This window comes from Myotis nattereri (assembly GCF_964212035.1).
Source record: "Myotis nattereri genome assembly, chromosome: 2".
In the NCBI taxonomy this organism is placed as follows: Eukaryota; Metazoa; Chordata; class Mammalia; order Chiroptera; family Vespertilionidae; genus Myotis; species Myotis nattereri.
Genome location: NC_138076.1, coordinates 82,631,575 through 82,644,815, shown reverse-complemented (window position 1 = coordinate 82,644,815; position 13,241 = coordinate 82,631,575). Strand labels below are relative to the sequence as shown.

The following is a 13,241-nucleotide window of genomic DNA, read 5'->3' as shown; positions in this document are numbered from 1 at the left end:
TTATATATGTGTTTTCCAATGGTCTTAGGCGACCCCTGTGAAAGGGTCGTTTGACCCCCAAAGGGGTCACGACCCACAGGTTGAGAACCACTGACTTAGATCATCAGGCTTTCTACTTAATTCATCACAGTTTTGGGGAAGTAAATAGTACTTATGAAAAAACTCTAAAACATACCATTACCAACATGGATTGGGTCAATTTCATGTCTTTTCTGCAGGGCTCTACTAATGATAATATTCATTGCTAATAAAAATTTGAATGCCATAAGTACTTGAAATTACTTTGAGAAGATGCCTTGACAGTAAAAAAAACTGAGTTTTCTCAGACGAAGAGCCATGAATGTAATTCAAAGTGTTTCCTCCTTTTTAACTTGTGCTTTTCTGTTTAGGATGGTGAGAATGAAATCTTGTAAAAATTAATTTTATGGGCATGTGGTATCTAATGTTTCTCTGACACTATTCAGAAACAGATTTCAGCATACCTCATAGAATTTCAAGTGAGCAGCTATCATCTGAGAATCTGAGTTCAGCTGTGGGACAAAAGATTGCCTCTCCTAACCGAATTCTCTCAGATGAGAACAGTTATGCTACAGTCATTGTTGGTTTCCCAGATCTCATGGTAAGATCAGTTTTTTAACTTATTGAATAAATATTTCTTCTTAATTTGGCCTATAATATAAAGCCTATTTGAGGAGGTAATTAAAAATGAAATGATTTTCTGATAAACATTTCAGAACAACATTCTGTTTCCCAAATAAATCATTGAAAAATGTTTTACATAAATGGTTTCATTGCCTTTTTTAAAAATATATTTTTATTGATTTCAGAGAGGAAGGGAGAGAGAGATAGAAACATCAATGAGAGAGAATCATTGATTGGCTGCCTCCTGCATGCCCCCTACATTTAATTTTCATAATTTCCTTTATAGGTTTTAGGTGGGATGATAGAATTATTTAAAGATAAAAATGTTAGTTCTGCTTGATAGTATACCAATCTCACATACCTCAAAATTTTAATGTAATTAATGAATGAAGAGTACTTCAGGGTAAAAGACTTCTGAAATTCAAAACCCTATAGATAATATGTGGCTTAGAACTTTGCCATATGTCTTCCTAATTATCAAGTAAAAAGCATTTGCTATAATATTATGTAACTGAAAATAAACCATGTTGAAATACAGTATCTAGAGCAGCTTTGATTGAATGAAAGAGATGTTTAATATGCTTTCTACAATGCTTGCGTTATCAGTATAGAAAATACTGGAGCTATTTTTCTGAAGGTATAACTATTTACAAATTCATATTCTGATTAAAGAAATTAGTATAGAAATATAATCCTATATAATAAAAGGCTATATGCAAATCGACTGAACGGCAGAACAACTGGTCACTATGACATGCACTGACACTCAACACAGGAGCTGCCCCCTGGTGATCAGTGCACTCCCACAGGGGGAACGCCACTCAGCCACTCACAGCTGGTGAGTGCAGCAGCACTAAGGATGTCCGACTGCTGGCTTAAGCCCACTTCCTATCAGTCAGACGTCCCCCGATGGCTCCCAGACTACAAGAGGGCACAGGCCAATTTCATGCACTGGGCCTCTAGGGTTACTATAAAAAGGTTAGAAAGTACAAGTTGAATATAAGGCATTGTTTTTATTAGCCCTGTAGAAATTCCTTATAGCCTGTAGAACAAGTGACCTTGTTAAATTAAAAGCTCTATCCTTGTCCTGGCAGGTGTGTTCAGTTTTTAGAGTATTGGCCCTTGGACCAAAGGGTCACAGGTTCCATTCCCAATCAAGGGCAGGTCACCTGGGTTGCAGGTTCCATCCTGGTTGGGGTACATGAGGGAGACAACCAGCTGATGTGACTCTCTCACATTGAAGTCTCTCTCATTCTCTCTTTCTCTCTCTCTCTCTCACTCTCACCCTCCTCCCTCCCTTCCTCCTTTCCCTCTCTCGAAAAATCAATGGAAAAAACATCCTTGGGTAAGGATTAACAAAATAAATATATATAAAAGCTGTATTTTCCACATTTAATATGGTACCCATCACATAGATGTTCAATGAATTTTTGTTTAATGAAGGATTCATCGATTATGCAGCCTTTTAGCATTTTATACCAGTCATATGTTTTAGGCCTTAATGCAATAGGCAGGCACTTCTGCAAGATTTTATAGATGAAGAAACAGAAACAGAGAGGATGTATCCCCTAGGCCCGTGGTCGGCAAACTGCAGCTCCCGAGCCACATGCGGCTCTTTGGCCCCTTGAGTGTGGCTCTTCCTAAGCCTTAGGAGTACCCTAATTAAATTAATAACAATGTACCTACCTATATAGTTTAAGTTTAAAAAATTTGGCTCTCAAAAGGAATTTCAATCGTTGTACTGTTGATATTTGGCTCTGTTGATTAATGAATTTGCCGACCACTGCCCTAGGCTACAGCGATTATGAGTAAGTCAGCTGGGATTTGAGCTCTGGTGTGATTGACCGGAAAGCATAGACTTTCTACTATAAGACAGTCCCTTTCCACTTCTATGTGAATTTCTTTCGATTCTTCATAAAACTGTCAACAAAGGGGTATATTGCCTTTTATTAACTTTTTATAGCATTATCAGAGGCACCTAAATTATTATAAACTTATTAAAACTTTCTAAACTAATACCAAATATCTGCAAAAACCTATAGCAAATATCATCCTCAATAGTGAAACATTAAAAGCAATTCTTTCAATATCAATAAGACAAGTATACCCACTGTCACCACTTTTATTAAACATCTCATATGTGATCTATTAAAAAATTGATAAATTACATTTCATCAATGCTAAAAACTTAAGCTCTGTAAAAGACACTGTTAAGAGAGGAAAAGACAATCTACAGGCTGGGAGAAAATATTGGCAAATCACATTTCCAACAAAGGACTTGTATTAGGAATATATGAAGATTTATCAAAACTCAAGAGTAAGAAAACCAATAATCCAAAATAAAAAAAAATGGGTAAACAGTGTCACAGTGTGAGGTGTCAGAGGTCAGAGCCTGAGCAAGTGAAAAGGACATCTGTGATGGGGGAGGGGGAACCACTAGTGATGGCAGTCAGTCCAGGCAGGGTGAAGATGCTGTGTCCCCTTAAAGGGGCAACTTGATTTGGGAGCCAAATAAGGTGAGGAGGGCATCCAGGCATGAGCATAGCCCAGGGTGGGCTATCGGGACCTTATGATAAGTAGACTTACCATGGTGTTCACTTTGTAAGGTAAAATAGGCATTGAGTCTTTGTGTTGTATACCTGAAACTAATCCAATGTTGTATATCAACTATAATTTTAAAAAATACTGGTAATGTTCTATTCCTTATGCCAGATAGTTGATGTGTTAGTTTATTTTTAAACTAACTATATTGTTATATTTCATCCTTTTAGTTATAATTCATTTCAAGATAAAACATAGGTTGTATAATCACACTTGTCTGAAAATTATGATTATTTGTGAAGCAGCTATCTCCTATACCAAATTCAAAAAGTTTAAGGAATAATTTTATTTTCTTATACTTGTGAAATGTAAGTTTACTACTGGTATCTGCATAGAGGGCTGTATTACCCAAACTGTGATGAATGTGGTTCATAGCACTTCAGTACTTGCATCTCTTTTTGTGTGTTTTTCAGTCTCCCAGTGAAGTTTATTCTTGGAAAAGGCCATCATCTTTGCATAAATCAAGGGTCACTGATACAGCATTCTATGGGGGGAAGAAGAAAAGTGGAACTCCAAAACAGAGCAATTGTGTGACTCTTGTGGACGCTAATCAGATAGTCCGGATTTTGCCCCCAGGAGAAGTCCCTCTAAAAGATATCTACCCAAAAGGTAAGAAACTTACCAATTCCTAATTTAGCAAGGTAGTTAAAGGCAGTTTCCTTTTGGTAGGGATATTAATTTATCATTGACATTGTATATTTATAAGTATAAGAGCGGTCTAGGAGTTTTAAAGACCTGTACGTACTCAGGAAGTTTTCACTCAACTTCCCACACTGTGTAGTTTTAGTCTTTGCTGTTAGAACTCATCTTCATTTGCATTAGAATCTATACAATAACTTTACTTAAAATACATTGTCAAGGAGACCTTTAAAAATCAATAAAATATTAGACATAGATCTGACTTTTTTCTTAAACCAGAGATTTCAAATGGTGGGCAAAGCACCCGGGTGTGCTGCAAGAATTTTTAAAACATGAGTTACTTGACTATTTAGTCAGGTGAACTGACATCTTTTCCCCTAGATTGTCATATAAAAAATTATAGCAGCCAACACAACAATAGCTGTCTGGTATAAATGAATCAAAGTTATACCTATTTTTTGTCAGATCAGCAAAAAATATATTTCTTGGTGTGCCACAAATTTTAGTAATTAGTTTATGTGTGCCATGAGATGAAAAAGGTTTGAAAATTGGTGGCTTAAACTCTTGTGATGAAAGGCGAGGGACTTACGCAGATGGATTCACTTACTAGTGCTCTCAAAAATCAACTTATATTTATAACTACACTAGAGGCCCAATGCACAAAAATTCATGCACTCGGGTGGTGGGGGAGAGTCCCTCAGCCCAGCCTGCACCCTCTCAGAGTCCAGGAGCCCTCAGGGGATGTCTGACTGACGGCTTAGACATGCTGCCTGCAGTCTGACCTCCCTCTGTGGGAGGCGACCGGGCAGGCTGATCAGGGGATGGCGCCGGCCAGCAAGTGGCCGGCCCCACACCCCTGATCTCCCCTCCATGTCGCTAGTTGCCGCCACCTCACCCCATTGCCTTCCCCTCCCTCTGCCCGCTGGCACGTGCCTTGGCTGGCTTGGTGCCACTTGCTTCCTAGCCCCACCCCCCTGCCAACCAGTTGTTCTGCTGTCCGGTCGATTTGCATATTATACTTTTATTATATAGGATGTTTTGTTTGGGGCTGCAAATTATGCTCAGAGACTGAATTTGTCTTTGCAAGCTTAACACAGTTTCACTGTAGGAATTTCACTACCCAATAGCATACAGAATAATGTCTTTTAATAAGCCAATAAAGAAATAACATACTCCAAACCAATGATCAGTTAATCACACTATTGTTCCAGGCAAGTGGAGATGAAAGAAATAAGTCCAAATTTAGTCAAGGTGTACCTTTTCTACGAGAGACTGCTTAACCAACCTGGAGCACACTTCCAGCACCAGCACAAAACCAAAGTCCCTATTGCTATAGTGCGTGGCCAGGAAGCAGTAGCATGGCATTGGACACAAGATGGTCTCCTTCTGAGACCACTGCTAGTATGAGTTGCCTTTATGAGGACAGGAGCTGATGCCCCAAAGGTCTTCAGAGATCTATTTAGGTCAGCAAAGGGTTGCCTAATACTTATCGAATAGGTCCTCACAAACTCTTGGTATTTAGAGTGAAATGCCCTCTTGCTGTAGCTGCTTCTCCACGTTTTATTTGATAAGTCCCCCTAGGAGAACGACTCAGCATCTGAGCTACTGAGTGCTTATCAATAACAACAGGTGAGATAATGACATTCTGGCACAACTTTCTTCATTCTTACATCTAAACTACTGTATTTCTAAAGACAATATGTGGGGTTTTTTTGTCTTTGCCAAAAACAAGTGGATTTAAAACAACTTTGATTTGAAATCATACCAAACCAGTACACAACACTGCATAGCATATGTCAGGTCCTCCGCTGATCACTTTTCTTTGTATAAATTCACTTAATTTTCAAATCCCCATTTTATTGTTAATGTAATCTCTAATTTATATGCAGGGAAACAGAGAGGTAAAATAATTTGCTGAGGATCTCCCCACCAGAGGCCGGCAGAGCCAAAGTCTGCACCAAGGTCTTCCAATCCCTATTCTTACTGAAGCACACTGGCTTTAATTATCCTATATAAGAAAAGGGTAATATGCAAATTGACCCTAACAGCAGAACGACTAGGAATGACTGGTCACTATGACACACACTGACCACCATGGGGCAGACGCTCAATGCAGGAGCTGTCCTCTGGTGGTCAGGGCGCTCTCACATGGGAGGAGCTCTGCTCAGCCACAAGCCAGGCTGACGTCTTCCAGCCAGCAGGTGGACATCCCCCAAGGGGTCCCAGACTGCGAGAGGGCACAGGCCGGACTGAGGGACCCCCCCAAATGCACAAATTTTTGTGCACCGGGCCTCTAGTAATAGATAATTATGAAATTTTGTTATCATTGATCCACTGATTATTATTTGCATCACAAAGGCAGTAATAGGCTGTCCTGTATTTATATTTATTATACTAACGTGGACTTTGTAAATATAATTCTAAATGCATTACAGAAATCTATTACTGGGTTTGAAAAGTCCTGGTTATATGTTAATATTTAGAATTATTAGTTCCTTCCACATAAGTCATCATTTCCTTAAAATGTTTTTATGGTAGAAGAGGCAAGTGAATAAACTGCCAATTGTAGCACATTGCTATGATAGGAACCTTCACAAGTGGGAGGAAGCTTACAACCCAGACTGGTGATTATGATCTGACTCTTGAAGGATGAGTGGGAGTAAATCAAATGAAGGAATTGTTCCAGAAAGAAGGAACCTCATGTGAAAGGTACAGGGGCATGACAGAGCATTCCAGGAACTACAAGAAATTCTGCACTAGTGTTTAGAGCACCTTTATCCACCCAAAAACCTGGGGTCAGCCCTGATATTTCTCCCTCGTTTTCCACTGCTAATCCATCATCAATTACATGTCCTTCTGATAAATCTTACAAACTTATCTGATATCCACCCTCTTGTGTACAACTCTGTTGCCAACATTTAAATCATCACCAACACTGCACTGGAATATTGCAGTAGCCTTCTGACAAAGTTCTCTCTTCCACTCTTTCTTCCTCCTCCCATTCTCCACACATCAGAGTGATATTTTTCAAGTATACATTTTTCTCTTAGTAAGGCCCAGTTAACATACAGTAAAGTTCACACTTTTTAGTGTTATAGTGCTATGAGCTTCACGAATACTTATAGTTGCATAACTGTCACCACAATCGACAGAGAACAGTTCTAGTTCCCCTAAAATATCCCCCATGACACTTTGCCGTCAAATCCTCCTCCTACTGCCAAACTCCCACTGACCTGATTTCTGTACTTACAGATTTGCCTTTTCCAGAATGTCATATAAATGGAATCACACAGCATGTGGTCTTTTGAGTCTGGCTTCTTTCACTTAATATAATGTACTTGAGAATCATTTATGTTGTGTGTACCAGTAGTTTGTTTCTTTTTATTGCCAAGTAGTAAGTAGCCTATTTTGTGAATGAACAAAACGTTGTTTATCTATTCACAAGTTGATAGATATTTGGATAGTTTCCAATTTGGGGCAATAGTGAATAAGGCTGCTATGAACATTTTGTAGAGGTTTTCAAAAGAACTTAAGTTTTCCCCTTGCCAGGTGGCTCAGTTTTTTGGAGTGTCATCCCATATACCAAAAGGTTACAGATTTGACCCCTGGTCAGTCTCTCTCTCTCGCTCTCGCTCTCTCAAATCAATGAAAAAATATATATCCTTGGGTGAGGAGTAAAATAAATAAACAAACAAACAAACATAAGTTTTTGCTTCACTTGGGTGAATACCTAGGAATGGCATTTTTATGTCATGTGATAAAACTGCCAAACTGTTTTCCAAAATGGCAATACCATTTTGCATACCTGTCAGCAATGAATGAGAGTTCCAGTTGCTCTTCCTCTTTTCTGGTACTTGGCACTGTCAGTTTTTGCCATTCTAATTGGTGTGTAGTGACATCTCATTATGATTCTAATTTGAATTTTCCCTAGTTCCTGATGATGTTGAGCATCTTTTCAAGTGTATCTTCTTTAGTGAAATGTCTCTTCAGATCTTCTGCCTACTTTTTGAATTGGGTTATTTGCTTTCTTTTTAGTGAGTTTTGGGTGTTCTTTATGTACTAGTATTCTAGATACAAGTTCAGTATCAGATATATGTTTTCCACAGATTTTCTCCCATTTTGATAAAAGGAAAATCCCCTATGTTTTCTTCTAGGACTTTTATATTTTACATTTATGCTTCATGTTGACTTAATTTTTTTATATGGTACAAAGTATGGGGTGAGGCTCATTGTTTTGCATGGGGATATTTGTTTTAGGATCATTTGCTGAAAAGACTGTTCTTTCTCCATTGAATTATTTGAACCTATGCTGAAAATCAGCTGACCACATATGTGTGGGTCTATTTGGGGATTTACGGTCCATTCCATTGATCTATGTGTCCATCCCTTTACCAATACCATACTTTTCTTAATTACTTTCTAGCATTGTACTTTATATTTATCTTAAAATCAGTTAGTATAGATCCTCCAACTTAGTAGGGATCAGTGGGTGAAAAATTACTAAGAAGACATCAGAGTTAAGGGAAAAATCTGACAAAATCAGCCTAACTGGATTCTTGCTGAAGGCAGCCAGAGTGAGTGATCAGACATCACGGCAGAGATGATGGAAGATCAGGAACCCAGTCAAATTTCGAGGGCAGGGGATTTGGGTTAAGCTTATATGGCACTATTCTTACTAAAATTGGACAACGCAGAGAAAACTTTTGGAAGTCCAAAAGTTAGGGTCTAGTTGGGAAGAGTCTAACCAGAATTTGGTTAGAAAGAGAATCTTTGTCATCATCCATACTGATAGCTCTACTTCATTAAGTTTCACTGCTGTAATACCACAATTTATTCATCTGTTCTTTATTGATGCGCATTTAGGTTTTTTCCAATTTTTTACTTTTAAAAATAGTGGGCTATGCACTGGCTGTGTGGTTCAGTTGGTTGGAGCGTCACCCCGTACACTGGAAGATCGCAGGTTCGATTCCTGGTCAGGGCACATAGCTAGGTTTTGGGTTGAGTAACATTACCAAATTGTTTTCCAAAGTTGTTAATTCAGCAGCATAAAAGAAGTCCCGGGGCTCTGCATCCTCATCTAGTCTTGTAGGAGTTTTTTTCTTGTGGTTTTATACTACCTTTGCCTGTTTTCTAGTAAGTTTAAATATCTTTTTACATGTCATAGTTTACTCTTCTGATAATTGTCTGTTTATATCTTTTGCAATTTTTTCTTGGTTGGTAGGAGTTTTATTTCTCCTCATTTGTTTAAGTAGTGTTCCTTAAATATTCCAAATGTATATAAAAGTGCTTAGGATCTTGTCTGGCACATAGGAAGAATTTTATTGGACTGTAAAAAAAAAAAAAAATCCCTAGGAAAATGGTAAAGGGAAATACCAGGATGATAGCTAGACACTGACCTAGGGACCAATCACTGCAGATTAGAAAAGATGAGAAGATTTCAGGAGAGATGCCTCCAAAAAAGTGATGAATCCAATATATTTGAACATATTTAGAGATTTTTGACAATTAGGAACTTTGAGTATGAATTTGTACTAAGTGAAAAACTAAATCAACGACAAAACATGATAATTATTAGCTACATGAAAAGAAAAAGTTATACAGGAAAGAGAAAGCAATAACAGCAAAAATAAGACATATCTCAGCTATGAATAGCATTTATCTTCTATATATATAAAACCCTAATATGCAAATTGTCCCCTCAGGAGTTTGACCGAGAGACTGGGAGTTTGATTGCTCATTGTGACATGTGCTGACCACCAGGGGACAGCGCAGAATGAAGGAAGGCCCTGGCCAGCAGCCAGAGGCCCCAATCAGCCCTGATTGCTGGCCAGGTCTAGGGACCCTACCTGTGCACGAATTTTGTGGACTGGGCCTCTAGTATAATCATCCTATCTAATAAAAGAGAAACATGGTAATTAGCCGTACCTCCGCTACCCTTCCCATTGGCTAATCAGGGCGATATGCAAATTAACTGCCAGCCAAGATGGCGGCCGGCAGCCAGGCAGCTTGAAGCGAACATGAGGCTTGCTTGCTTCAGTGACGGAGGACTCCAACGTTCCCCGCCTGCCGCTACCGGCCTCTGAGCTTGCAGTTTGAAACATTGTTAGAAATATAGAAGCTAAACGAAACCCCAGAAACCTGCTTTTAGCCAGCCAGGATCTCAGAGCTGGAGTTGAAACAGTGTTTCGATTATAGAACCCAAACAAACCAGATACCTGCTTTCAGCAGCAGAGGCTTTAGAGCTGGAGCCAAGCCTCAGAGCTAAAGCTGGCCCAGAATAAAAAAGAAAAAAGAAAAAAAGGAGCGGTTGGGAGCTTCAGTCACGCGCCAGCCTGAAAACAGCCCTCAGCCCCTCACCCAGACTGGCCAGGCACCCCAGTGGGGACCCCCACCCTGAAGGGGGTGTGACCAGCCGCAAACAGCCCTCAGCCCCTCACCCAGACTGGCCAGGCACCCCAGTGGGGACCCCCACCCTGATCCAGGACACCCTTCAGGGCAAACCAGCTGGCCCCCACCCGTGCACCAGGCCTCTATCCTATATAGTAAAAGGGTAATAGGCCTTCCAGCACCGGGATCAGTGTGAAAGGGGCAGCGCCCAAACCCTCTGATCGCCCTGCGGCTCTGTGTGTGACAGGGGGCGGGGCCACAACCTCCCTATCCGCCCTGCTCTGTTCGTGACGGGGAAGACGCCCCAACCCCCTGATCAGCCCTGCTCTGTGACTGATAGGGGGGAGCTCCCCAATCCCCTGATCGCCCAGCGACTCTGTGTGTGACAGGGTGTGGTGCCCCAACCCCCTGATCGGCCCTGCTCTGTGTGTGACAGGGTGCGGCGCCCCAACCCACCCCCCCCCATGGGCCCTGCTCTGTGTGACGGGGTAGAGTCATAACCTCCCCATCGGCCCTGCCCTGAGTGTGACAGTGGCGGCGCCCCAACCCCCTGATCAGCCCTGCTCCATGGGTGATAGAGGGCAATGCCCCAACTCCCCTATTGGCCGTACTCTGTGAATGACAGGCGGGAACTTTTCAACCCCCTGATCGGCCCTGCTCTGTGCGTGACAGGGGGGAGCTCCCCAACCTCCTGATGGGCCCTGCTCTGGGCGTGACAGGGGGGAGCTCCCCAAACCCCTGATCGACCCTGCTCTGTGCATGACGGTTTGGAGCCCCAACCCTCCTGATTGGCCCTGCTCTGTGTGTGACAGGGGGTGGTGCCCCAACCGCCCCATCGACCCTGCCTTGAGTGTGACAGCGGGCTGTGCCCCAACCCCCCAATTGGCTCTACCCTGAGCGTGACTGAAGGTGGCATCACAACCTCCCGATCCGCCCTGCTCTGTGCATGACAGGGGGCGGCGCCCCAACTTCCCAATCAGCCCTGCTCTGAGCCCGTCCAGGGGCTGCACCTAGGGATTGGGCCTGCCCTCTGCCACCCGGGAGCAGGCCTAAGCCAGCAGGTTGTTATCTCCGGAAGGGTCCCAGACTGCGAGAGGGCACAGGCCAGGCTGAGGGACCCCTCCTCCGCCTGAGTGCACAAATTTTTGTGCACCGGGCCTCTAGTCTATATATATAAAAGCCTAAGTAACCGTTATGAGTGAACAACTGGTCAACCAGTCGCTATGATGTGCACTGACTACCAGGGGGCAGATGCTCAACGCAGGAGCTGCCCCCTGGTGGTCCATGCACTTCCATGGCCAACCTCTCGTGGCCCCTCTCCCCGTCAGGCCGGTCCTGATCGGCCCCGATAAGCTCCTATCAGGACTGGGCAAGATGCCCCCGTTGGCCCAGATTGTTGGCCAGTCCGAGGGACCCCACCTATGCACGAATTCATGCACCAGGCTTCTAGTAATAATATAAGCACTGGATGTTAATCTAACCAACATTTTCATAGAAACACTAGAGGCCCAGTGCATGGATTCGTGCACCAGTGGGGTCCCTCGGCCTGGCCTGTGCCCTCTCGCAACCCGGGACCCCTTGGGGGATGTCCGAGAGCCAGTTGCAGCCCAATCCCTGAAGCCAGGCTGAGGGACCCCACTGATGCACGAATTTATGCACCAGGTCTCTGGTATGCATATAAGATCTTTGGTTAATCTCTTCCTGTTCCCTTCTTCCCTCTGAGATTCATCAGTCTGTTACATGTTTCCATGTCTCTGGTTTCCGCTCCTGTGTTGAACGTCTGCCCCCTGGTGGCCAGTGTGTGTCATAGCTACTGGCCTGTCAGCTGGTCATTTAGGCTTTTATATATATACTAGAGGCCCAGTGCACAAAAATTTGTGCACTCGGGGGGGTCCCTCAGCCAGGCCTATGGCCTCTTGTAGTCTGGGACCCCTCGGAGGATGTCCACCTGCTGGCTTAGGCCCTCTCCCCGGGGTATTGGTCCTAAGATGGCAATCAGACATCCCTCTGGCAGCCCGGCAGCCCTCAGGAGATGTCCACTTGCCAGCGGGGAGCGGACCTAAGCTGCAGTCAGACATCCTTAGTGCTGCTGAGGAGGCGGGAGAGGCTCCCACCACCACCGTTGTACTGGTAGCCATCAGCCTGGCTTGTGGCTGAGCAGAGCTCCTCCCATGTGAGAGAGCCCTGACCACCAGAGGGCAGCTCCTGCATTGAGCGTCTGCCCCCTGGTGGTCAGTGTGTGTCATAGTGACCAGTCATTCCCAGTCCTTCTGCTGTTAGGGTCAGTTTGCATATTACCCTTTTACTATGTAGGATAGAGGCCTGGTGCACGGGTGGGGGCCGGCTGGTTTGCCCTGAAGGGTGTCCCGGATCAGGGTGGGGGTCCCGCTTGGGTGCCTGGCCAGCCTGGGTGAGGGGCTGATGGCTGTTTGCAGCGGGTCACACCCCCTTCAGGGTGGGGGTCCCCACTGGGGTGCCTGGCCAGTCTGGGTGAGGGGCTGAGGGCTGTTTTCAGGCTGGCGGGTGACTGAAGTTCCCAACCTCTCCTTTTTTTCTTTTTTTTTTTTATTCTGGGTTTTATTTACCTTCTATGGCTGTCACTGGAACTGAGAGCCAGCTTTAGCTCTGAGGCTCAGCTCCAGCTCTGAGACCTCGGCTGCTGAAAGCAGGTATCTGGGTTTGTTTCGCTTCTATAATTGAAACACTGTTGCAACTCCAGCTCTGAGACCCGGCTGGCTGAAAGCAGGTTTCTGGGGTTTGTTTAGCTTCTATAATTGCAACATTGTTTCTTAGAGTGCAGCTCAGAGGCCGACAGCGGCAGGCAGGGAACCTTGGCTTCCTCCATCACTGGAGCAAGCAAGCCTCATGTTTGCTTCAGCTGCCTGGCTGCTGGCCACCATCTTGGTTGGCAGTTAATTTGCATATCGCCCTTATTAGCCAATGGGAAGGGTAGCGAAGTTATGGTTAATTAC

At 43.5% G+C, this 13,241-nt stretch overlaps 1 protein-coding gene across 1 annotated transcript in view; it reads left to right on the top strand.

Moving 5' to 3' along the window:
• The window catches only part of VWA8 (von Willebrand factor A domain containing 8), a 392,708-nt gene that overhangs the window by 255,804 nt on the left and 123,663 nt on the right, over positions 1-13,241 (top strand). The window contains exons 34-35 of the mRNA XM_081082746.1: positions 465-619; positions 3,657-3,852. Of these exons, the coding sequence (XP_080938872.1) occupies positions 465-619; positions 3,657-3,852 (351 nt within the window). The remainder of the gene's footprint in view (positions 1-464; positions 620-3,656; positions 3,853-13,241) is intronic.